Source organism: Somniosus microcephalus, chromosome 18 (genome assembly GCF_052327205.1).
Source record: "Somniosus microcephalus isolate GS21.2 chromosome 18, FLI_Smic_1.0, whole genome shotgun sequence".
In the NCBI taxonomy this organism is placed as follows: domain Eukaryota; kingdom Metazoa; phylum Chordata; class Chondrichthyes; order Squaliformes; family Somniosidae; genus Somniosus; species Somniosus microcephalus.
The window spans coordinates 79,791,187-79,818,147 of NC_141004.1; the positions used below are offsets into that span (position 1 = coordinate 79,791,187).

Consider the following 26,961-nt stretch of genomic DNA (forward strand, 5'->3'; position numbering starts at 1 on the left):
GCGTCGCTTTCCACCTGGAAGGGGATGGATTCGTCCACTGCGTGCATGGTGGCTTTGGCAATGTCTTCCTTGATACGGTGGAAGGCTAAGCGGGCCTCTGCCGTCAAGGGAAAAGAGGTGGACTTGATCAGCGGATGGGCCTTGTCCGCATAGTAGGGGACCCACTGGGCATAATAGGAGAAAAACCCTAGGCACCTCTTCAGGGCCTTGAGGCAGTGGGGCAGTGGGAGTTCCATAAGGGGACGCATCCGGTCGGGGTCGGGGCCGATGACTCCGTGTTCCACAACACAGCCAAGGATGGCGAGGCGGTTTGTGCGGAATATGCACTTCTCCTTGTTATATGTCAGGTTCAGGAGTTGGGCGGTGCGGAGGAATTTTTCGAGGTTTGCGTCATGGTCCTGCAAGTCACGGCTGCAGATGGTCACATTGTCCAGATATGGGAAAGTGGCCTGTAACGCATTTTGATCTACCATCCGGTCCATCTCCCTTTGGAAGACGGAGACCCCATTGGTGACGCCAAAGGGAACCCTAAGGAAGTGATAGAGGCGGCCGTTTGCCTCAAAGGCAGTAAACTGGCGGTCCTCAGGGTGGATAGGGAGCTGGTGGTACGCTGATTTCAGGTCAATGGTCGAGAAGACGCGGTACTGCGCGATCTGGTTGACCATATCAGCTATGCGGGGGAGTGGGTAGGCGTCCAGCAGGGTGTAGCGATTTATTGTCTGGCTGTAGTCGATGACCAGGCACTGCTTCTCGCCGGTCTTAACGACCACAACCTGGGCTCGCCAGGGGCTGGTGCTGCCCTCAATAATCCCTTCCTTCAGGAGCCGCTCCACTTCGGTTTTAATGAAAACCCTGTCCCCGGCACTGTATCGCCTGCTCTTTGTGGCGATGGGCTTACAGTCGGGGGTGAGGTTAGCAAACAGTGGGGGGGGGGGTGACTCTGAGTGTGGAGAGGTTGCACCTGGTGCACGGCGGGCAATTTGGGAGCTGCTGGCTGTGGACTGTGAGTGGGGGTAGGGGTCCACCGTACGCCATCGTAACACTTTTAAGGTGGCACTGAAAATCTAACCCCAGCAGGACGGCAGCGCAGAGGTCAGGCAGGACCAGAAGTTTAAAATGATCGTACACGGTCCCGTCTACTACGAGTGTCACTACGCAGTAGCCGCCGATGTCCGCCGACTGGGACTCGGAGGCCATAGAAATCCGCTGGTGCACAGGCAGGACTGGGAGAGAGCAACGCCGCACCGTGTCGGGGTGGATGAAGCTCTCCGTGCTCCCAGAGTCAAAAAGGCAGATTGTATCGTGGCCATTTACCTTAATGTCCATTGTGGAGCTGGCCAGCTGGTGCGGTCTCGCTTGGTCCAGTGTAACGGATGCCAGCGTAGGGGTCGGTGTGTCGCTGCGGGTATCAGATGAGGCGGTGTTGGGGGCCTGCTGCGTTCCGGCTGTCGTCCAAGATGGCGGCGTCCATGATCCCCATGTGGCTGGAGGCGTCCAAAATGGCTGCTGTACCGGTGGTTCGCACATGGCCGGGGAGGCCCAAGATGGCGGCCCGCATGGCCCACACGCGGCGCTGCTGGGGTTCGGGGTGGCTTTGGCCCTGCAGACGTTAGCGTAGTGTCCCTTCTTCCCGCAGCCCGAGCAGATCGCATTTTTCGCCGGGCAGCGCGCTCTGGGGTGTTTTGCCTGGCCACAGAAGTAGCATTTCTGGCCTTGGGGCACTGCTGTCTGGCCTTGGGACACTGCTGCGGTAGTTGAGCCGTGGCTGGGGTGGCACGGCGCTATGAGGCGGTCCTACCGTGTCCCAGGCTGTCATTCCCCGCGGCGTCCACGGTGCAGAGGAGTAGGTATCCATGCCCCGGTAGGCTGCATCCAGTGATAGTGCGAGTTCAGAGGCCTTGTTGAGGTCGAGGTCACTCTGCTCCAACAGTCGCTGTCGGGTGTAATTGGATCTGTGGCCCGCTACAAAAGCGTCCCGGATAAGTTCCTTTGTGTACACGGCGGCCTTTACATCCTTACAACCACAGGCCCGGCCAAGCACAGACAGTGCCTGAAGGTATTCCACGGTCGATTCCCCAGGTTGTTGTTTACGACTCCCCAGAAGGTGCCTGGCGTACACTTCGTTCACTGGGCGCGTGTACTGGTCCTTGAGGAGCTTGATAGCGTCCGCGTACGAGGTCGCGTCTTGGATGACCGAGTACACTCGGTGGTTCACTTTGGAGGTCAGGACATCCAGTTTGTCCTCGTCCGATTTGATTGCTGCGGAGGCGGTCAGGAATTTTTCGAAACACTTAAGTCAGTGAGTAAACTTGGTGGATGAGTCCGCCTCCCGATGATCTAAGTCCAGGCATGCTGGTGTGAGGATCTTCTCCATTATAAAAATTTTGTTAATAAAATTGATGCGCTATCAATTACTCATAAAAGACTGAGAGTTAAGAGAGTAACTAAAGGCTTTTATTAACAGAAGAATGAAGGTCTGCCTCGAGTGGTCGACCGGTCCAGAATACAAAGGGGCTGGGGAGCAGTCACCTTTATACTAGGACTTGTGGGAGGAGTCAGCCGAGGCATGTCCAGGCATGTACACAGTGGAATACAAACAGTGGTTTACCACACAGAGGAGGTTCACCAGGATGTTACCAGGGCTGGAGCGCTTCAGCTATGAAGAGAGACTGGGCAGATTGGGTTTGTTTTCCTTGGAGCAGAGGAGGCTGAGGGGGGACATGATTGAGGTGTACAAAATTATGAGGGGCATAGATAGGATGGATGCTGAGGAGCTTTTTCCCTTAGTAGAGGGGTCAATAACTAGGGGGCATAGATTCAAGGTAAAGGGCGGGAGGTTTAGAGGGGGTTTGAGAGAGAACTTTTTCACCCAGAGGGTGGTTGAAGTCTGGAACTCACTGCCTGAAAGGGTTGTGGAGGCTGGAACCCTCACAACATTCAAGAAGCATTTGGATGTGCACTTGAAATGCCATAGCATACAAGGCTACGGGCCAAATGCTGGAATATGGGATTAGATTAGACAGGGCTTGATGGCCGGCGCGGACACGATGGGCCGAAGGGCCTCTATCCGTGCTGTATTACTCTATGACTCTATGACTCTAGGTGAGACTGTGAAACAGATACTGCCACCTCATATTCCCACCTCAGGTGATTAAGCAACACACTTTATAGTTACTTGAAGCAGTTAATTGTGGGAACTGGGAACTTGGGTCTGCGTGACTCACCCAGTGTTTCTAGCACTTTCTTCTGACAGAAAAGAAGACACGAGAGACCTGGGCACTTGCTGTCAGTGACGCGATGGCCCAGAATTTGCTGGGAAAATCACCTTACTTCTTAGGCAGTCCCTCGGAACCGAGGATGACTTGCTTCCACATTAAAAATGAGCTTGCAGGTGACTGATGAGTCCAATGCGGGACCTACAGTCTCTGTCACAGGTGGGGCAGACGGTGGTTGAAGGGGCGGGTGGGTGGGGTGCTTGGGTTGACATGCGCTCCTTGCGCTGCCTGCGCTTGGCTTCCACTTGCTCCCGGCGAAGAGACTCGAGGTGTTTGGCGCCTTCCCGGATGCTTCTCCTCCACTTTGAGCGGTCTTGGGCCAGGGATTTCCAGGTGTCGGTGGGGATGTTACACTTTTTCAAGGAGGCTTTGAGTGTGTCCTTGAAGCGTTTCCTCTGCCCACCTGGGGCTCTCTTGCCGTGCCGGAGCTCCGACTGGAGCGCTTGTTTGGGGAGTCTTGTATCAGGCATGCGGACAATGTGGCCCATCCATCGGAGCTGATTGAGCGTGGTCAGAGCTTTGATGCTGGGGATGTTGGCCTGAGCAAGAACACTGACCTTGGTGCGCCTATCCTGCCAATGGATTTGCAGGATCTTGCGGAGGCAGTGTTGGTGGTACCTCTCCAGTGCTTTGAGGTGCCTGCTGTACATGGTCCATGTCTCTGAGGCATACAGCAGGGCAGGTATCACTGCTGCCCTGTAGACCATGAGCTTAGTGCCGGGTTTGAGGTCCTGGTCTTCAAACACTCTTCCTCAGGCGACCGAAGGCTGCACTGGCACACTGAAGGCAGTGTTGGACTTCGTCGTCGACGTCTGCCCTTGTTGACAATAGGCTCCCGAGGTATGGAAAGTGGTCCACGTTGTCCAAGGCCTTGTCGTGGATTTTGATAATCGGGGGGCAGCACTGTGTGGCGGGGGCAGGTTGGTAGAGGACCCTTGTCTTACGGATGTTTAGTGTAAGGCCCATGCTCTCGTATGCTTCGGTGAAGGTGTTTGCGATGGTTTGGAGTTCGACCTCTGAGTGAGCGCAGATGCAAGCATCGTCTGCATACTGTAATTCGACGACAGAGGATGGGACGACCTTGGATCTGGACTGGAGGCGACGGAGGTTGAACAGTTTCCCTTTTGTTCTGTAAATTAGCTCCACTCCAGTGGGGAGCTTACTGAGGGTGAGATGGAGCATTGCAGCAAGGAAGATTGAGAAGAGCGTTGGCGCGATGACACAGCCTTGCTTGACCCCGGTTCGTATGTGAATTGGGTCTGTGGTGGAACCGTTGGTCAGGATCACGGCTTGCATGTCATCATGAAGCAAGCGGAGGATAGTGACAAACTTTTGAGGGCAGCCGAATTTGAGGAGGACACTCCATAATCCCTCACAGTTGACAGTGTCGAAAGCCTTTGTGAGATCAAAGAAGGCCATGTACAGCAGTTGGCGCTGTTCCTTGCATTTCTCTTGTAATTGACGTGCGGTGAAAATCATGTCCATTGTGCCTCTTAGTGGGCGGAATCCGCATTGCGACTCTGAGAGGAGCTCTTCGGCCACTGGGAGAAGGCGAAAATAGCAGCGAGTTTAATGGCGTTCGCCGTTTTTGGTGTGTAAATTGTCCAGCAACTTGTGGCGAGGAAGAGATACCCCGTGAGTTGTGAATTACCACAAGTTGCTGGACGATTTGCGTCACTCTGCCATTAGCCTCACAAAAATGGCAGCTTGCCGTCAACCTCCCCGTGAGTTTCATGAAGTTGCTGCAATTGCACATTAATTGGCAATTAAACGCTCCGCGGAAAGTTAGGACCGGTACTTAACGACGTAAGGACCATTTTAATGATGAGATTTATGTTCCTGCAATGCCATTCAACCTCTCCGACCCAGAAAGGGAACAATTTAATCTGTGGAGTCTCATTCCTACATGTAGTAAATTGTGGCTGGAGATTTAAAACATTTTAAATTTTAAAATATATTTTTCTTACTTTTCCTTTCAGTCTCTTTCTCTCTCTCTCTCTTAATCCAATCTTTTTTCCCTCTCTTAATTTGTTTTCTGTATATAATTTGACTCTAATTCATCCTATTTCCTTCTCCGTTGTTCCTCTGTTCCTTTCTTAATTTCCAGCAATTTCTGGGAATTGCAACTTATGATTGCTTTGATAGCTTGGAGTGTAACTCACCAAGTGTCTGTACACTTTCCTCTGTTAGAAAAGTCAAGAGAGACTCAAACGTTCTGTCAGTGATGCCATGTCTCTCTCTGTAGCCATGCGCAAGTTGTGCAGCACTGAAATTCGGCTCATTTTCCACGGAGGAGATTTTGTCACTGTCACAGTTTCCTGTTAAGCAGGTGTCTGTGAATCGGCCCTGTGCTGGGGAGCTGAGTGACTAAGTCCTGTGCCAGATGTATCAGCATCTTCTCACCACACTGTGTGGGTGAGCTGCACTGCAGGATGTGGATTACACCCGCCACCACTGACGTTCAGCACAGTTATATGTTGCAGCTTGGAGATCGTGTAAGGGGAACAGCAAGTTTTATAACAAGTCATAAGGAACGTGCGCAAATGCAAACACACGCATACACAGTCTCCAAGCTACAACATATAATACTGTGCTGACGGCCAGTGGTCTACGGTTATTTATAACAGGAGTGTGGCGGGTGTGTAAGCTACAGCTTGCACTGCTGCTAACCCACGCATTGTAAACTCACAGACACTGGTCAGTCCTGTCTATCAGACAGTGTAAACTCACAGACAGGACTGACCAGTGTTTGTGGACAATGTATACTCACAGACAGGACTGACCAGTGTCTATGGGACAGTGTATACTCACAGACAGGACTGACCAGTGTTTGTGGACAATGTATACTCACAGACAGGACTGACCAGTGTCTATGGGACAGTGTATACTCACAGACAGGACTGACCAGTGTCTGTGGATAGTGTAAACTCACAGATACTGGTCAGTCCTGTCTATCAGACAGTGTAAACTCACAGACAGGACTGACCAGTGTCTATGGGACAGTGTAAACTCACAGACAGGACTGACTGTCTGTGTCTGACTAACACAGCGGTTTGTGGATTTAGCGGATTTGATCATTGCAGTTAGTTCCATGGAGCTCTGTAAATTGAATAACTAGAAAGTTCTGTACGCAGCAGTGAGTCAGTGATTTCATTGTGAGGATGACAATATTACATTCACTCCGTCATTACTCCGGATGTAATAACTATTTGGGATCCTGGGACTCTGTATCGACACGCATGCTGGAGAGTCAATGATCCGCCCTGAGTGGAATGGGTTTAGACAGACAGGGAAAAGAGAACTTCAATCACTTTAGATGTTTCCTCAAAGTAGTGTTGGAAATAAAAGTGAAGTTGAAAAGAAAAGTGCGTCATGGGAAACATTGCAAAGTTCGGGGGTTTGAACGCAGTCCTATTGTAGGGGATTGAGGGACTCTGGGTCTGTACCACCCAGGGTACAGTGACCTAGAAATACAGGGTTACACCACGTAAACAGGCCATAGGCCCAGCCAGTCCGTGTCAGCATTTACCCTCCACACGAGCAAGTGGTCCGAATCACATTTACCCAGCCTGTTCCCATTTCCGTTCATCCCCTTTTCCTTCAGCCTATCCAATCCAATCTTCAATCTTGACGTAGTCTCTGCCTCAGCCACGAACCCTGGGAGTGAATTCCCAGCTCTTGGTGTGAAGAGGTTTCTCCTGCCCTCTGTTCAAAATCTCTTTCTTTCAATCTTGTATCTATGGCCCCTTGTTCTAGACCCCTAAACTACTGGAAACCGTCTGCTTCACCTACCCTGTCCCATCCTTTCATCATTTTAAACACTTCTAACACATCCTAATCTGTGTTCTAACAAAAAAGACCCAATTTTTCAAGTCATCGTATTTGTGTTGCCTGATACCAGGCAGCCTCCTAGTGCATCTGCACTGTACCCTCCCTACAGCCTGAACATCATTCCTATAGTGCGCAGATCAATATGAGTGGGACTGACGAGGCAAAGAGGGCAGCAAGTTTCTTGTTGAAATGGAGATTAGCTTGACTGCCCCCGAGTCCGTGCTCCTCACTCTGTGCGTGTCGGAGTGGGGCTCGTGAAAACAGGGTTAAAGAGGTCACTGAGCTGTGAATTAAAGTCACAGGCGGCCATTGAAACAGAAAGCTATTGTTAAAATAGGTACAGATTGAAACGGGGAACTGAAGCCCAAGCATTCTGCCTCAGCCTGTTCCGGAATATTGGCCTCTGAATGGCAGGGGTGGGGGGAGGGGGTTTGTAATAAGAGGAAGGACTTGCATTTATATAGCGCCTTTCGCCACTTCAGGACGTCCCAAAGCGCTTTACAGCCAATGAAGTACTTTTGAAGTGTAGTCACTGTCGTAATGTAGGAAACACAGCAAGGTCCCAGAAACAGCAATAAGATCTGTTTTATTGTTGTTGGTTGAGGGATGACTATTGGCCAGGACTGGGGAGAACTCCCCTGCTCTTCTTCGAAATAGTGGCGTGGGATCTTTTACACCCACCTGAGAGACCCGAAAGACAGCACTGGAGTGTCGGCCTGGATTATGTGCTCAAGTCTCTGGTCTGGAACTTGAGCACACAACCTTCGGACTCTGAGGCGAGCATGCTACCCACTGAGCCACGGCTGACGATATTATGGACTGGGGGTCTGAGCAGAACATAAGAACATAAGAAGTAGGAGCAGGAGTAGGCCATACGGCCCCTCGGGCCTGCTCCGCCATTCAATAGGATCATGGCTGATCTGAATCTAGACTCATGTCCACTTCCCTGCCCTCTCCCCGTAACCCCTAATTCCCTTATCTGCTAGGAAAATGTCTATCTCCATTTAAAATCTATTTAATGTTGCAGCTTCCACAGCTCTCTGGGGTAGCAAATTCCATAGATTTACTACCCTCTGAGTGAAGAAGTTTCTCCTCATCTCAGTTTTGAAAGGGCAGCCCCTTATTCTAAGTTTATGCCCCCTAGTTCTAGTCTCACCCATCAGTGGAAACATCCTCACCGCATCCACCCGATCAAGCCCCCTCACAATCTTATGTTTCGATAAGATCGCCTCTCATTCTTCTGAACTCCAATGAGTAGAGGCCCAACCTACTCAACCTTTCCTCATACGTCAACCCCCTCATCTCTGGAATCAACCGAGTGAACCTTCTCTGAACGGCCTCGAGAGCAAGTATATCTTTTCTTAAATATGGAAACCAAAACTGTACGCAGTATTCCAGGTGTGGCCTCACCAATACCCTGTATAACTGAAGGAAGACTTCCCTGTTTTTATACTCCATCCCCCTTGCAATAAAAGCCAAGATTCCATTGGCCTTCCTGATCACCTGCTGTACCTGCATACTAACTTTTTGTGTTTCATGCACCAGGACCCCCAGATCCCTTTGTACTGTAGCACTTTGCAGTTTCTCTCCATTTAGATAATAACTTGCTCTTTGATTTTTTTCTGCCAAAGTGCATAACCTCACACTTTCCAACATTATATTGCATCTGCCAAATCTCTGCCCACTTACTTAGCCTGTCTATGTCCTTTTGCAGGTTTTTTATGTCCTCCTCACTCACTGCGTTCCCTCCCATCTTTGTATCGTCGGCAAACTTGGATATGTTGCACTCGGTCCCTTCCTCCAAATCGTTAATATAGATTGTAAAGAGTTGGGGTCCCAGCACTGACCCCTGCGGAACACCACTAGTTACTGATTGCCAGCCCGAGAACGAACCATTTATCCCAACTCTTTGTTTTCTGTTAGATAGCCAATCTTCCACCCATGCCAGTATATTACCCCCAATCCTGTGATTTTATATCTTGATCAGTAATCTTTTGTGTGGAACCTTGTCAAATGCCTTTTGGAAGTCCAAATACACTACATCCACTGGTTCCCCTTTATCCACCCTGTATGTTACATCCTCAAAGAATTCGAGCAAATTTGTCAAACATGACTTCCCCTTCATAAAACCATGCTGACTCTGTCCTATTAAATTATGTTTATCCAAATGCTCTGTTACTGTTTCGTTAATTATGGACTCCAACATTTTGCCAACCACAGATGTTAGGCTAACTGGTCTATAGTTTCCAGCTTTTTGTCTACTTCCCTTCTTAAATAAGGGTGTTACATTAGCAGTTTTCCAATCTGCCGGGACCTTTCCGGAGTCCAGGGAGTTCTGGAAAATGATCACCAATGCATCCACAATCCCTACCGCCACTTCTCTCAAGACCCTTGGATGTAGGCCATCAGGTCCGGGGGATTTATCCGCCTTAAGTCCCATTATTTTACTGAGTACCATCCCCATAGTGATTTTAATCGTGTTTAGCTCCTCCCCACCACCCCCCGCCCCCATTGCCCCCTGTTTGTCCAGTGTTGGGATATTTTTAGTGTCCTCTACTGTAAAGACTGATACAAAATATTTGTTCAGTGTCTTTGCCATCTCCATGTTCCCCACTAGTTTCCCAGTCCCATCCTCTAAGGGACCAACGTTCACTTTAGCCACCCTTTTTCTTTTTATATAGCTGTAGAAACTCTTGCTATCTGTTTTTATATTTTTTGCTAGTTTACTTTCATAATCTATCTTCCCTTTCTTAATTAATCTTTTAGTTATTCTTTGCTGGCTTTTAAATGCTTCGCAATCTTCTATCCTCCCACTAGATTTGGCTACTTTATATGCCCTTGTTTTCAGTCGGATACTATCCTTTATTACTTTACTAAGCCACGGATGGCTGTCTTTTCTTTTACTCCCCTTTTTCCTCAGTGGAATATATTTATCTTGAAAGATGTGAAATATCTCCTTGAATGTAGACCACTGCTCTTGTACCATCTTACACTTTAATCTGTTTTCCCAGTCCACTTTAGTCAATTCTACTCTCATACCTTCATAGTCTCCTTTATTTAAGCTTAGTACGCTGGTTTGAGATCCAACTCTCTCACCCTCAAACTGAATTTGGAATTCAACCATATTATGGTCACTCATTCCAAGGGGATCCTTTACTAGGACATTTTTTATTAATCCTGTCTCATTACACAGGACCAGATCTAAGATTGCCTGCCCCCTGGTTGGTTCAGTTCGATATTGCTCAAGGAACCCGTCCCTAATACACTCTATGAACTCTTCCTCAATGCTGCCATGCCCAATTTGATTAGTCCAGTCAATATGAAAGTTAAAATCCCCCATGATTATAGCTGTTCCCTTATTACAAGCCCCAACTATTTCCTGATTTATACTCCGACCAACAGAGTTGCCACTGTTAGGAGGCCTATAGACTACGCCCACTAGTGACTTTTTCCCCATATTATTCCTTATCTCCACCCAAACTGTTTCACTATCCTGATCCTTTGACCCAATATCATTTCTGACTGTTGCAGTGATTCCATCCTTGATTAACATAGCAACCCCACCTCCCTTTCCTTCCTGTCTGTCCTTCCTAATTGTCAAATACCCTTGTATGTTTAGTTCCCAGTCATGATTATCTTGCAGCCATGTTTCCGTAATGGCCACCAGATCATACCCATGTGTAGTTATTTGCACCGTCAACTCGTCAATTTTGTTACGAATGCTGCGTGCATTCAGATAAAGAACTTTCAAATATGTTTTCTGACAATTTATTCCTGCTTTTACCCCTTTTACTACTTTACCTTTATCATTATACATTCTGTCCCTTCCTGACACGCTCTGGTTTTTAATTCCCCCACTGCTACCTTGCTCTATTGCCTTCTCTGCTGTCATTTTTATTTTTCGCTCTCTTAAAACCTCCCCCCCACTAATTAGTTTAAAGCCCTCTCTACAGCCCTAGTTATTCGATTTGCCAGGATTCTAGTCCCAGCACTGGCCAAGTGAAGTCCGTCCCAACGGAACAGCTCTCTCCTGACTGGGGCTGTGGTATTATGGACTGGGGGTCTGAGCAGACCCTGACTGGGGCTGTGCTATTATGGACTGGGGGTCTGAGCAGACCCTGACTGGGGCTGTGCTATTATGGACTGGGGGTCTGAGCAGACCCTGACTGGGGCTGTGGTATTATGGACTGGGGGTCTGAGCAGACCCTGACTGGGGCTGTGGTATTATGGACTGGGGGTCTGAGCAGACCCTGACTGGGGCTGTGGTATTATGGACTAGGGGGTCTGAGCAGACCCTGACTGGGGCTGTGGTATTATGGACTGGGGGCCTGAGCAGACCCTGACTGAGGCTGTGGTGTTATGGACTGGGGGTCTGAGCAGACCCTGACTGGGGCTGTGGTATTATGGACTGGGGGTCTGAGCAGACCCTGACTGGGGCTGTGGTATTATGGACTGGGGGTCTGAGCAGACCCTGACTGGGGCTGTGGTATTATGGACTGGGGGTCTGAGCAGACCCTGACTGGGGCTGTGGTATTATGGACTGGGGGTCTGAGCAGACCCTGACTGGGGCTGTGGTATTATGGACTGGGGGTCTGAGCAGACCCTGACTGGGGCTGTGGTATTATGGACTGGGGGTCTGAGCAGACCCTGACTGGGGCTGTGGTATTATGGACTGGGGGTCTGAGCAGACCCTGACTGAGGCTGTGGTATTATGGACTGGGGGCCTGAGCAGACCCTAACTTGGGGCTGTGGTATTATGGACTGGGGGTCTGAGCAGACCCTGACTGGGGCTGTGGTATTATGGACTGGGGGTCTGAGCAGACCCTGACTGGGGCTGTGGTATTATGGACTGGGGGTCTGAGCAGACCCTGACTGGGGCTGTGGTATTATGGACTGGGGGTCTGAGCAGACCCTGACTGGGGCTGTGGTATTATGGACTGGGGGTCTGAGCAGACCCTGACTGGGGCTGTGGTATTATGGACTGGGGGCCTGAGCAGACCCTGACTGGGGCTGTGGTATTATGGACTGGGGGTCTGAGCAGACCCTGACTGGGGCTGTGGTATTATGGACTGGGGGTCTGAGCAGACCCTGACTGAGGCTGTGGTATTATGGACTGGGGGTCTGAGCAGACCCTAACTTGGGCTGTGGTATTATGGACTGGGGGTCTGAGCAGATCCTGACTGGGGCTGTGGTATTATGGACTGGGGGTCTGAGCAGACCCTGACTGGGGCTGTGGTATTATGGACTGGGGGCCTGAGCAGACCCTGACTGGGGCTGTGGTATTATGGACTGGGGGTCTGAGCAGATCCTGACTGGGGCTGTGGTATTATGGACTGGGGGTCTGAGCAGACCCTGACTGGGGCTGTGGTATTATGGACTGGGGGTCTGAGCAGACCCTGACTGGGGCTGTGGTATTATGGACTGGGGGCCTGAGCAGATCCTGACTGGGGCTGTGGTATTATGGACTGGGGGTCTGAGCAGACCCTGACTGAGGCTGTGGTATTATGGACTGGGGGGTCTGAGCAGACCCTGACTGGGGCTGTGGTATTATGGACTGGGGGCCTGAGCAGATCCTGACTGGGGCTGTGGTATTATGGACTGGGGGTCTGAGCAGACCCTGACTGGGGCTGTGGTATTATGGACTGGGGGTCTGAGCAGATCCTGACTGAGGCTGTGGTATTATGGACTGGGGGTCTGAGCAGACCCTGACTGGGGCTGTGGTATTATGGACTGGGGGTCTGAGCAGACCCTGACTGGGGCTGTGGTGCTGTAGTTCATCAGTTTCTGTGTATCTGTACTATTGAAAGAAAGACTTTAGCATCTGGTTACACTGCTACTAAACCACTTGAGGTGGTCTATATCAGGGGGATCGCCAGGATTCATTTTGACTCCTTAAATATTACCCGCAGTGGTTAAACTGGGGATGGGGAGTTCATTTGGAAGCATTTCAGTGATAATTAATCCTGAAAAGAAGGGGTTGATAACATGAGGAACCAGGAGTGGAGAGTGTAGCCAAGCCTTTTCCCAGATACGTCATCAGTTCTTTAGACAGCAGGTCTCTGGGAGATTGCTGCAGAGACCTCAGATCACACTGACTTCCTGAACTGAGACTGCCTGGAAAATCCCCAACTGAGGCTCCACCAGCCCCTCGATGACTCCATTTCAAAATAAGATGGTGTCAGTTATGGTTCAGTGGGTAGCACTCTCACCTTGAGTCAGAAGGTTATGGGTTCAAGGTAGATGTGAAAGATCCCACGGCACTATTCCGAAGAAGAACAGGGGATTTCTCTATAAAGATTTGCTGTGTGTGGGATTGTGCTGTGCACACTTTTGTTTGGGTAGGAGGGTCAGGGTTTCTGGGGATTGTATAATATTTTGGATTTTGCCCTTCCATTGTTGAATGTGTTTTGTCAGTTCACCATTAATCGAATGCTGTTTGTATTTCTTGCGTTCTCAGGTGTGCCTTGCCTTCCGACCTACCTCAGCCTGTACACGGAGCGCTATCAAAGTGTGGGATCAATCCACCGGCAGCTGTACAATCAGTCAGACCTTAGGAACCTGGAGCAGGCCATGCTGGCAACCTGTGTGGGCACCATCGCTGAACTCAGTAAGAAACACATAACCCTCGCCCCTTCTCATAGCTCTGTGTGTGTGTGCGTAGGTGGCGGGGCATTTTGTAAATATTGGGGTATATAGGCCTAAAAATTCAGTTGCTTTGCGCCTCCTGTTAGCGCCCTAAGAGAGCGCTAACTGGAGGCGCAAAGCAAGTAGCGCCTGGGCACGGCGCCGCCAACGCCGCCTGCGAAATTCAGCGGGAGTTTAGCGGCGGCGGTAACCGTTAGCGCCCCGCGACACTGCGCCCCCGGCGATGACGTCATCGCCGCACCCCGCGCCCCGGCTGTGATCTTCGGTAGCGCCCCCGACTTACCGCCGGACACTATGTCTGACGGGGTCAGGGGAGCCTACCTGTGGCCGGGGTGGCGCAAATTAAAGGGGAGGTGTCAGGCGGCAATTTTTGTTGCTGGCCGCCTGCCGGCACCTGCCTCCTCTGCCATCCCCGGCCTCCTCTGCAGCCCCCCTGCGGAGTGCTGGCTGCGCTCCGTGAGCCTGGCACTCCTCTTGAGTGCCGGGCTCTTTTGCTGGCGCTCCGATCTCTGGTGGCCCAGCTGGGCCCCGGGCGCGCTGCGCAAGGTCCCTCCCCTTTAATAAGGGGAGGAAGGCCTGCAGTACCGTGGCGCTGCGGCATGTAGCGCCGCGATAGTCACTCACAGCGCCCCAAGAGGGAGGCGGGGCACTTGCAGTAGCGCCCCCTTCCCTCTTGGGGCACTACCGGTGAATTTCTGCCGAGGGGCGCTAATTTTTTCGTAGCACCCCAGTGAAGTTAGCGCCCCGAAGGGGGCGTGACTCAATTTTTCCCCCATAGAGTCATAACGGCACAGAAGGAGGCCATTCAGCCCATCGACTCCGTGCCGGCTCTCTGTAGGGCAATCCAGTCAGTCCCACTCCCCCGCTCTATCCCCGTAGCCCTGCAAGTTTATTTCCCTCAAGTGCCTATCCAGTCTCCCCTTGAAAACATTGTGTCTCCGCTTCCACCACTTCCGTCGGCAGCGAGTTCCAGGTCCTCACCACTCGCTGCGTAAAAAAGTTTTTCCTCACATCCCCCCTGTATCGCTTGCCCAAAACCTTAAATCTGTGTCCCCTAGTCCTTGTACCATCAACTAGTGGGAACAGCCTTTCCCCGTCTAGCCTATCCAAACCCGTCATAATCTTGTACACCTCTATTAAATCACCCCTCAACCTCCTTTGCTCTAATGAAAACAAATCCAGCTTCTCCAACCTGTCCTTGCCACCTTCAGGGACCTATGCACATTAACTCCCAGGTCCCTCTGTCCCTGCACACTCTTTAAAACTGTGCCATTAAGTGTATATTGCCTCTCCCTGTTCCTTCTGCCAAAATGCATCACCTCACACTTCTCTGTATTAAATTCCATCTGCCACTGCCCATTCTATGTCCTGTTGCAGTCGATTGGTATCATCCTCGCTGTTTGCCACACCCCCATGTTTGGTGTCATCAGCAAATTTAGAAATTCTACTTCTCTGTTTGTATATTGAGGTATATATGCATGGCGTAGTATATATTCAGCTGGGTATATGTATATGGATTGCTGCCTGGTACGAGGGCATATAGAAATGAAGAAAGACTTGAAAAATTGGGGCTGTTTTTGTTGTGTATGTAATATGTGTGCTACTTTGAACCTATGGACAGGACTGCACTACTTGTTGGGCGTAGTGATACGCAGTACCACTCCTGGCCATAGGGGTATAAATAGTACTGTGGGTACTGATCCCCCTCAGTTCCCGCCTGTGGGCATGAAGTAAAGACCTATGTATAGTCCCTACCTCCAACCAGTAAAGACCTGTTTGAGTTATACGTTTAAGTCTTTGTGTTAATTGTTCAATACAATACACATACTTAACACTGGCGACGAGTCGGTTCGAACCCTGCGGCAGTTATTCCACAGCGGCTTCGTCCAAAGACAGGACGTTGAAGAGAGGTTCCAATCCTCAACACCCCACTGAAAACTGAAGGGCAGCAGAAATCCTGACAGCTTCCAGCGACTGGAAGCGACAGGCATTAGGACCCTGAAGCCTCCATAACCTCGTGGGTAAGCCAGAGCCCGGGAGGGCGCGAGCGGGTAAGCCAGAGCCCGGGAGGGAGCGAGCAAGAGCCGCCGAGCGGGTGAGCCAGAGGCCGGGAGCCACTTCAAGCGGGAGGCGCTTAGCGGGCCAGCGATCGCACCGGTGATAAGGGCGGAGAACCGTTTCGGGCGGGCGGCGCACCAGCGATCGCACAGGAGATAAGAGCCGCAGTCGGGCTGAAAGTCAGCGACGAGAAGCGCGGGAAAACCGCCATTGAAGTGGGCGGGGAGAGCGAGAAGCGCGGGAAAGCCGCCATTTTTCGCGGGAAAACCGCTGGGGAAGAAGGCAGAAGCGGGAAAACCGCCATTTTGTGGGCGGAGGACGACGGCAAGAGCGGGAAGCCGCCATCTTGGATAACAGTACTTGAACCTATGGACAGGACTGCACTACTTGTTGGGCGTAGTGATACGCAGTACCACTCCTGGCCATAGGGGTATAAATAGTACTGTGGGTACTGATCTCCCCTCAGTTCCCGCCTGTGGGCATGAAGTAAAGACCTATGTATAGTCCCTACCTCCAACCAGTAAAGACCTGTTTGAGTTATACGTTTAAGTCTTTGTGTTAATTGTTCAATACAATACACATACTTAACAGTTTTCATTAGAACAGAGGAGATTACAGGCTGATTTTATAGAGATGTTTAAATTATGAAGGGATGGACAGGGTAGATAGTAACAGACTGTTTCCTGTGATTGAGGGGCCTAGAACAAGGGGCACAACTATCAGATTCAATATGAGAGATATAGGACAAGGAGTAAGAAAATCTTGTATTACACACAGGGTTGTGAGGCTGTGGAATGCATGACTGGAGTTCGAGATTGAAGCAGAGACCACATCAATATTTAATAGGTTAGACAGATGATTGAAGAAAAGGGGGATAAAGGGATGTGGGAACAGGGCAGACATTTGGATTAGGATACTGTTTGTGTGGAGGGTAAAAACCAACATGGATTGATTAGGCCGAACAGCCTGTTTTTGTGCTGTAATTTTTTAGCTAATTCTTTGCATATTTAATTGTAATAAAATACAAGAATGCAAGGCCAGGGCAAGTGAGTTTTTGTACAGTTTATTTGCTGGTTATTTCCCTTTCGAACAGTGAGCCTAGTTATTGAGCCTGTCCTGGAGCCGGTGACTTTGATCACAGAGCTGTCTGTGTGGCCCTGGGCAGGACCATTGATTCTAACCACAGCTGATGCTTCAGACTGGCCTGCAGCCTGATGCAGTTTTTACTTATTCATTCATTCTCGGGATGTCACTGGCAAGGCTGGCATTTATTGCCCATCCCTAGTTGCCCTTGAGAAGGTGGTGGTGAGCCGCCTTCTTGAACCGCTGCAGTCCGTGTGGTGAAGGTGCTCCCACAGTGCTGTTCGGGAGGGAGTTCCAGGATTTTGACCCAGCGACGATGAAGGAACGGTGATATATTTCCAAGTCAGGATGGTGTGTGACTTGGAGAGGAACTTGGAGGTGGTGGTGTTCCCATGCGCCTGCTGCCCATGTCTTTCTAGATGGTGGAGGTCGCTGTTTGGGAGGTGCTGCCGTAGAAGCTTTGGCGAGTTGCTGCAGTACGTCTTGTAGATGCAGCCATGATGCGCTGGCGGTGCAGGGAGTGAATGTGGTGGTTGAGGTGCCGATCAAGCAGGCTGGTTTGTACTGGATGGTGTCGAGCTTCTTGAGTGTTGTTGGAGCTGCACTCATCCAGGCAAGTGGAGAGAATTCCATCACACTCCTGACTTGATCCTTGTTGATGGTGGAAAGGTTTTGGGGAGCCAGGAGGTGGATCACTCGCCACAGAATGCCCATCCTCTGACCTGCTCTAGTAGCCGCAGTATTTATGTGGCTGGTCCAGTTGAGTTTTTGGTCAATGGTGACCCCCAGGATGTTGATGGTGGGGGATGCAGTGATGGCAATGCCATTGAATGTCAAGGGTAATTGATTCTAACCGTCCTGCATCTACTCCGCAGGTGACCTGGTCTCTCACGCGATGTATTACTTCCAGAAGTTTGGCGAAAAGTACCATGGGAAGGGATCTCGGCTACACTTCAGAAAGGGGCCGTACTCCTGGGAGCCAGAGGCTCTGCACGGGCTCTATTACTACATGCACTGCCCACACCTGGAGTGGGAAAACCCTAATGCTGAGCCCCCGAGACTGAAACTGGGCAGTGAGAGGTGAGACAACTGGAAATGGGACTTTCCAAAAATGACCAATCTGATTTATTCTGCAATTTGCTGAGCTGAGTCACTCGGTGAAAACACCAAATATTCCACAGGACGCTCGGGAGTTCAAACACATCCAGTTTCACACATTTTAGGGGATCTTGGACCATGTCAAGAAACAAAAGGATTGTAAAACCTGCTGCTCCCTCATCTGAGTCCTGAGAGCAGCCAAGCAGAGATCCAGTCTCTTCAACCATCATAAGAACATAAGAGGATAAGAAATAGGAGCAGGAGTCGGCCATTCGGTCCCTCGAGCCTGCTCCGCCATTCAATGAGATCATGGCTGATCCGATTTTGGCCTCAACTCCACTTTCCTGCCCGCTCCCCATAACCCTTGACCCCCCTGTTGCTCAAAAATCTGTCCATCACTGCCTTGAACATATTCAATGACTCAGCTTCCACAGTGCTCTGGGGTAAAGAATTCCAAAGATTCACAACCCTCTGAAATTCATCCTCATCTTCATCTTAAATGTGTGACCCCTTATTCTGAGACTATATCCCCTCAGTACCAACCCAATTCCAGCCCAGCCCCGGTCTCTGCTGTCAGCCCGAGCCCCATTCACAGGCCTTAGGCTGAGATCGAGACCCCAGCCCCGGTCTCTGCTGTCAGCCCGAGCCCCATTCACAGGCCTTAGGCTGAGATCGAGACCCCAGCCCCGGTCTCTGCTGTCAGCCCGAGCCCCATTCACAGGCCGCGGGCTGAGATTGAGACCCCAGACCCGAGCCCCATTCACAGGCCGCACGCTGAGATCCAGACCCCAGACCCGAGCCCCATTCACAGGCCGCACGCTGAGATCCCAGACCCCAGACCCGAGCCCCATTCACAGGCCGCGGGCTGAGATCCAGACCCCAGCCCGAGCCCCATTCACAGGCTGAGATCGAGACCCCAGACCCGAGCCCCATTCACAGGCCGCACGCTGAGATCCAGACCCCAGACCCGAGCCCCATTCACAGGCCGCACGCTGAGATCCCAGACCCCAGACCCGAGCCCCATTCACAGGCCGCAGGCTGAGATCCAGACCCCAGCCCGAGCCCCATTCACAGGCCGCACGCTGAGATCCCAGACCCCAGCCCGAGCCCCATTCACAGGCCGCAGGCTGAGATCGAGACCCCAGACCCGAGCCCCATTCACAGGCCGCAGGCTGAGATCCAGACCCCAGCCCGAGCCCCATTCACAGGCCGCAGGCTGAGATCCAGACCCCAGCCCGAGCCCCATTCACAGGCCGCAGGCTGAGATCGAGACCCCAGACCCGAGCCCCATTCACAGGCCGCAGGCTGAGATCGAGACCCCAGCCCGAGCCCCATTCACAGGCCGCAGGCTGAGATCGAGACCCCAGACCCGAGCCCCATTCACAGGCCGCAGGCTGAGATCCAGACCCCAGACCCGAGCCCCATTCACAGGCCGCAGGCTGAGATCCAGACCCCAGACCCGAGCCCCATTCACAGGCCGCAGGCTGAGATCCAGACCCCAGACCCGAGCCCCATTCACAGGCCGCAGGCTGAGATCGAGACCCCAGACCCGAGCCCCATTCACAGGCCGCAGGCTGAGATCCAGACCCCAGACCCGAGCCCCATTCACAGGCCGCAGGCTGAGATCCAGACCCCAGCCCGAGCCCCATTCACAGGCCGCAGGCTGAGATCCAGACCCCAGACCCGAGCCCCATTCACAGGCCGCAGGCTGAGATCGAGACCCCAGACCCGAGCCCCATTCACAGGCCGCAGGCTGAGATCGAGACCCCAGACCCGAGCCCCATTCACAGGCCGCAGGCTGAGATCCAGACCCCAGCCCGAGCCCCATTCACAGGCCGCAGGCTGAGATCGAGACCCCAGACCCGAGCCCCATTCACAGGCCGCAGGCTGAGAGTGCTGCCACCAAACCAAGGCTGACATTGAGCAGCTTACTGTATTTGTAGGTTGTTGTATTATTTATTTGACAACACTGAGCTGTGACTCACTGTAAAGAGGAAATGATGCTTGGTTTGCAAAGTTTGTAAATGCAGCCTAGATTAGACTATCATTTGAACCACATCTGTTGCAGTGGTGTTTAAACACCATCCTGTGATATAATAATGCAAATACTTGCTGATTTCTTATCGAATGATGATGACGGCAGCTCTGAAAGGTTGCAGGAAGTGTAAAGCCCCTGATGTTGGGTAGGGTTTGTTGCAGGATATGGTAACCGCTGACTTGATGCGTGTGTACAGAAACGATGAACGTTATCGGAACTCGTGCAGCTTGCGCCGTGTGGGTTCAAACTGTGCAGTCAGCTTACAAATTTCCCAGCTTCCGTATGAGAAGGCGAGGGGAAAAACCCACCTGTGGTCTTTCAGTCTGAACGTAATAGGATCGGGTCACAGACCAAAAAAAGAAAGGTTTTAGCAATGTTTTGTTGGCACTGTGGCTTTGAGAGGTGGAGTGTTACACGGAGGGACATTGTCAGGGGGCAGAGGTTACCCTGACCTTCGTCCCAGCAGATGATGATTTTCACTTTTCTAGTTCACTGAAATAGGAAAGATTAAACAGAATTCTTTTTCTAAAATCTTCAACGTTCCTCCTCTAAATTATTTGTGCAGATGAGGAGCCGATGCACACGCATCGCCTGCATGCCTGAAGATTCGCTCCCGCCATATAATAAGAGGGTGATGACCGAGTGTCTAGTTAATGGCTTCTGAGGAGCAGCGTTCTGGTCCAATATGTATCCAGGTTCTCGTCACTCTTGTTCTCTTTGTGTGCACCCCCCCCCCCCCCCCACAGGCCATATGAAGTTCTCCCACTGGTGGTTGAATGGATCAGGGTGTGCATCGCACAGGCAGAACACAGGCACAGTCTGACAGTGGACATCAGTGACCTTCGACAGGCCGCCAGGCTGCTGCTCCCGGGCATGGACTGCGAACCCCGACAACTCAGGTCAGCAAACCTTCACCAGCTCAACCTCCGCCAAGAGCTACTGTCTTTTTCTCTGCCTTTTGAGGGGTTGTTTGCGATTGTTAATTTGGGACATGGAGCTAAGGCGGGTAAATGGGTTGAGATGCAGATAAGCCATTATCTAATTGAATGGCCGAGCAAGCTTGAGGGGCTGAATGGCCTCCCCCTGTTCCCATGTTAAACTTGCAGGTGGAACAGCCACATTCCTTGGGCCCCCACTGATACTGACCCTTGACAGAGTGGAGGTCTGTTTTATTCATCGTGGTCCCCAACTCACCTGCTGGAACAACACTCCTCTTGCAATCTAATGAATGCCCACTTATAGTGAAAACCTGAACATAAACCTCCAGTCCGAGTCATTTCGAACAGGAACATCTGGAATTTATATAGTGCCTTTCACGACCTCAGGACGTCTCCGAGCTCTTCACAGTCAATGAATTTCTTTTTGAAGTGTAGTCACTTTTGTAACGTAAGGCAGCCAATTTTATGCAGAGCAAGGTCCGACTAACAGCAATGTGATGACTGACCCCTGAATCTACTTTTGGTGCTGGTTGAAGGAGAAACGTTGCCCAGGACACCGGGGAGAACACCCCTGCTCCTCGAACAGTGCCTCGGAATCTTTTACGTCCATCTGCAAGGGAAGACGAGGCCTCGATTTAACCTCTCACCTCCAAGTGCAGCATCCCCTCGGTACTGAACTGGAGGGTCAGCCTAGATTATGTGCTCAAGTCTCTGGACCGGGACTTCAAGGGTTAAGTTACGAGGAGAGATTACATAAATCAGGGTGGTATTCTCTAGAATTTAGAAGGTTACGGGGTGATCTGAGCCAGGAGTAAAATTAGGAAACACTTCTACACACACAGGGTGGTAGAAGTTTGGAACTCTCTTCCGCAAATGGCAATTGGTGCTAGATAAGTTAATTTTAAATCGGAGATTGATAGCTTTTTGTAAAGCAAAGGTATTAAGGGATATGGGCCAAAGGCGGGTAGGTGGAGTTAGGTCGCAGATCAGCCGTGATCTCATTGAATGGCGGAACAGGCTCGAGGGGCTGAATGGCCTACTGCTATCCCTATGTTCCTAACCTCTGACTCGGAGTTTAGTTAGCGTGCCTCCACTGAGCCACGGCTGATGTAGGAAGTACTGGCGGTGGGACGTTGGAAGAAGAAGGCTACATAGAGCTTATGGAGGTGAAGGCCCGAGGCCGGAGGCGAAAGGCCCGAGGCCGGAGGCGGAAGGCCGGAGGCGGAAGGCCCGAGGCCGGAGGCGGAAGGCCGGAGGCGGAAGGCCCGAGGCCGGAGGTGAAAGGCTGGAGGCGGAAGGCCCGAGGCCGGAGGCGGAAGGCCGGAGGCGGAAGGCCCGAGGCCGGAGGTGAAAGGAGGATGGTCTGTTGAGCCCAAATCTCTTCCTTGTCGGGAGTTAATGTATCAGAATGAATCCGACTTCTTTGCATTTTCCCCGGACAGGATTAACAGCAGTGTGTGCACATCCCGCGGACTGGATGCCAAGCAGGCGGAGCTGAAGCTGAGGCGGGACCTGGGCTTCCAGATGTTGAGCTGTGGCCGCACTGATTTGGTGAATGCAGCTGCTGTGTTGCTGGGACCAGAGGGAATCGACACTCTCAACGAGCAGGTAGGGGAGAGGCCACACAAGAATAGCGATATGTTTTTACATTGTTTTTAATCAGGAACAAAGGCAGAACAGCTAATGTTGGGTTATGGTTAAACCACATTAGTAGATCAGAATTGTTTTTTAATCTGTGTGCTCGCAATGATCACAATGGAAAGAAAGAAAGACTTGCATTTCTATAGCGCCTTTCACGACCACTGGACGTCTCAAAGTGCTTTACAGTCAATGAAGTGCTTTTGAATTGTAGTCACTGTTGTAATGTGGGAAATGCGGCAGCCAATTTGCGCACAGCAAGCTCCCACAAACCGCAGTGTGATAATGACCAGATAATCTGTTTTTGTTACGTTGGCTGAGATAAATATTGGCCAGGACACCGGGGACAACACCCCTGCTCCTCTTCGAAATAGTGCCGTGGGATCTTTTACGCAGAGCGAGCAGACGGGGCCTCGGTTTAACGTCTCATGCGAAAGACGGCACCTCCGACAGTGCAGCGCTCCCTCAGCACTGCACTGGAGCATCAGCCGAGATTGGGAGTGGGACTTGAACCCACAACCTTCTGACTCCGAGGCGAGTTTGCCACCCATTGTGCCACGGCTGACCTTTCCTTCCTGAGTAATGTCATAGTTCAGAAAGAACGAAGATAGAAAGCAAAAGATTGCTGAGATAACATTGGAAAAGGATATTGCTAAAGATAAGGCCTCTATGGTTGTTTGATGACCTAAGGGTCACGAGCGCAATGTAAACTTCAAAACCAATGTTATGCAAAAAGGTGGGAAGGGGAGGGAGGTTGGTTACCCATGTGACAGGAAGCTAAGAGGTGATTGCCCTGTGACAGGAAGCTGAAGGAGCCATTAATTCAATCCTCTTTTCTGGTGTGTGGATTATATACAGTAATAAGCTTCAGTTAAAAGCCAATGCTTCACAGGAGCAAGCATTGACCATTGGGTTACATTAATCATCCTACCACAGTGATATGAGGAGTAACACCTCGCATAACAGAGGGCAATGCCCCTCAGTCTCCACTCCTCACTCAATGTGTGAGGGTGACCACTAACCTTTGCCCCTGATGTGGGGTCCATGGTCTCTGCTCACAGGGACCACTTTGTCTCTGAGCTGAATATTCACCTGTGGTGATCAGACACTGTTTCTTCTGCCTAGGGGCTGACTCCGCTGATGTATGCAGCTAGCAATGGGGATGAGGCCATGGCCCAGGTCCTGCTGACGTCTGGAGCAGATGTTGACATTCAGGTAAGACATTGATTACTGACACAGGGCCTGCACGTGAAAGGGCTTCCAAATATATCTCCGCATCCCAGGAGAGTAACCCACAGGGTGTACCTTTAACACAAGGACCCTGACACAGTGCTCCACCAACTCGCATTTGACTGTCCACCTGACCCCATGATGTTTACTGCATTTGTCAGACCTGGTTTATGATGGAGTTTCTCTATGCAAACATAGCTTGAATGATCCAGCTCTCAAGCGGACTAGATATTGATTATCTTTATGACCGACGGGCTAAGTTTGAGAAGCCGCTAAGCTCTTGCTTGGTTTGCAGGTGCCCAGTAATTCGCAGCAGTGCCTGACCGTCCATGCAGAGACTCGACACTGGACCGCCCTCAGCTTCGCTGTCGCATTCGGCCACCTGCCAGTCACACAGGTACGGGAGTGGGTCAGCGTTGTGCCTGTAATTGAGTGAGTGCTGGGCTTTCCCCACCCCCCCCATGGATTGGTGAAGGATGGCACCAGATGTCAGGACTTTGTGAGAGGCTTTGATCCAAGTGCACCTCAGTGCAGGGTTTTCAGACACAGGGCAAGAGGGTGTTAGGCCGAGCAAACCTGCCGCTCTCCGTGGCTCTACCCCATCCACCCTCTTACCGTATCCCTTCTCTCCATTGTCTCCATGGTCTCAGCCTTGGTTCAGTGGGAGCACTCTTGCCTCTGAGTCAGAAGGTCGTGGGTTCAAGCCCCAACGCCAGAGACTTGAGCACATAATCCAGGCTGACACTCCCAGTGCAGTGCTGAGGGAGTGCTGCACTGTCAGAGGTGCCGTCTTTCGGATGAGACATTAAACCGAGGCCCCGTCTGCTCTCTCCGGTGGATGTAAAAGATCCCACGGCACTATTTCAAAGACGAGCAGCGGAGTTCTCCCCGGTGTCCTGGCCAATATTTATGCTTCAGCCAACATCAGTAAAACAGATTGTCTGGTAATTTTTATTCTCAACATGTTTCCATATTCTTCAATCTGACACATTTAATCAACACATTTAAGTGAGGAACACAGGGACAGGAGGAGGCCATTCAGCCCATCTAGCCTGTTCCACCATTCAACGAATTGATCGTGGCTGATCTGTATCCCAACTCCATTTACCCACCTTCGCTCCATATCCCTCAATACCCGCACCCAACAAAAACCCATCGATCTCAGTACAACATTTCACTTCATCCCCAGCATCCACAGCCTTTTCGGGTGGGGGAGTTTCAGATTTCCACTACATTTTGTATGAAAATGTGCTTCCCGATTTCACTCCTGAATGGTCTAGGGTAGGGATCGAGGGATGGGGGCGGGGGATCGAGGGATGGGGGCGGGGGATCGAGGGATGGGGGCGGGGGATCGAGGGATGGGGGCGGGGGATCGAGGGATGGGGCGGGGGATGGGGGCGGGGGATCGAGGGATGGGGGCGGGGGATCGAGGGGCGGGGGATCGAGGGGCGGGGGAGCGAGGGATGGGGCGGGGGATGGGGGCGGGGGATCGAGGGATGGGGATGGGGGCGGGGGATCGGGGGAGGGGGCGGGGGATCGGGGGCGGGGGATCGGGGGATGGGGGCGGGGGATCGAGGGAGGGGGGCGGGGTATCGAGGGAGGGGGGCGGGGGATCGAGGGAGGGGGGCGGGGCGGGGATCGAGGGAGAGGGGGGCGGGGATCGAGGGAGGGGGGCGGGGATCGAGGGAGGGGGGTGGGGCGGGAGGGGGGCGGGGCGGGGATCGAGGGAGAGGGGGGCGGGGATCGAGGGAGGGGGGCGGGGATCGAGGGAGGGGGGTGGGGCGGGAGGGGGGTGGGGCGGGGATCGAGGGAGGGGGGCGGGGCGGGGATCAAGGGGGGCGGGGCGGGGATCGAGGGCGGGGCGGGGATCGAGGGAGGGGGCGCGGGGCGGGGATCGAGGGAGGGGGGCAGGGCGGGGATCGAGGGAGGGGGCCGGGGCGGGGTTCGAGGGAGGGGGCCGGGGTGGGGATCGATTGGGGGGGGGTGGGATTGAGGTAATTGGAGTGGGAGGAGGTTCGTGTGGACTAGAGACCACTCTCTGTCAGGATGTGTTTCTGTCCACAGATTCTGTGTAATTCCATGTATGTCATTAAATGCAAGGTTGTGTTCTTTTCCTCTGTGATCTTTCTCTGTCTCTGTCTCACTCCCTCTCTCGCTCCCTCTCTCGCTCCCCCTCCCCCTCCCCGCTCCCGCTCCCGCTCCCCCTCTCCCGCTCCCTCTCTGTGTCTCGCTCGCTCTGTCTCGCTCTCTCGCTCTCTCGCTCGCTCTGTCTCGCTCTCTCGCTCCCTCTCTGTGTCTCGCTCGCTCTCTCGCTCTGTCTCGCTCTCTCTCTCTACAGATGCTGTTGGATGCCGGGGCCAATGTCGAAGGCGGCGTTAGTGAAGGAGGCTGGTCAGAAACTCCTCTGCAGCTCGCAGCTGCGGCAGGTACACAACAGCTGGGAGAAGGGTGGGTGTTGGGCTGGGTATAGAGGGAGCAGGGTCTGGCCTATCCGACAAGACCTGTTCAAAACGGTTTCCGTGGTGATAGCAGCACTTCATCAGATTGGCACCATATATGTTTGTTTTGTGCTGTAGTCCGTAAAAACCGTGAAGCCTGTGGCCTACCAATAGATCAGAAGTCAGGGATGTGGAAGAGATTTTCCTCAAAATGTTTTATTTATTTATAAATGCATGTGATCTAAATTGGAATTAACCATTTCATCACTGACAGTTGTTTATTCTGTCAAAAAGATCACATCACAAAGATATCACACACTGTTTAAGATGCCCTTCCCTATATCACGCACCGTGTATAAGATGCCCTTCCCTATATCACGCACCGTGTATAAGATGCCCTTCCCTATATCACGCACCGTGTATAAGATGCCCTTCCCTATATCACGCACCGTGTATAAGATGCCCTTCCCTATATCACGCACCGTGTATAAGATGCCCTTCCCTATATCACGCACCGTGTGTAAGATGCCCTTCCCTATATCACGCACCGTGTATAAGATGCCCTTCCCTATATCACGCACCGTGTATAAGATGCCCTTCCCTATATCACGCACCGTGTATAAGATGCCCTTCCCTATAACCATGAATAATATGCCCACTTGCTGCAGCTTGCCCCCTCTGCAGATCTC

General features: G+C 51.9%; 1 protein-coding gene across 1 annotated transcript in view; it reads left to right on the forward strand.

Moving 5' to 3' along the window:
* LOC147105404 (ankyrin repeat- and BTB/POZ domain-containing protein 3-like) overlaps positions 1–26,961 on the forward strand; it is a 58,046-nt gene that overhangs the window by 14,583 nt on the left and 16,502 nt on the right. The window contains exons 2-8 of the mRNA XM_086011704.1: positions 13,564–13,713; positions 17,768–17,972; positions 20,775–20,927; positions 22,409–22,574; positions 23,730–23,819; positions 24,130–24,231; positions 26,173–26,260. Coding sequence (XP_085867830.1) covers positions 13,564–13,713; positions 17,768–17,972; positions 20,775–20,927; positions 22,409–22,574; positions 23,730–23,819; positions 24,130–24,231; positions 26,173–26,260 — 954 coding nt within the window. The remainder of the gene's footprint in view (positions 1–13,563; positions 13,714–17,767; positions 17,973–20,774; positions 20,928–22,408; positions 22,575–23,729; positions 23,820–24,129; positions 24,232–26,172; positions 26,261–26,961) is intronic.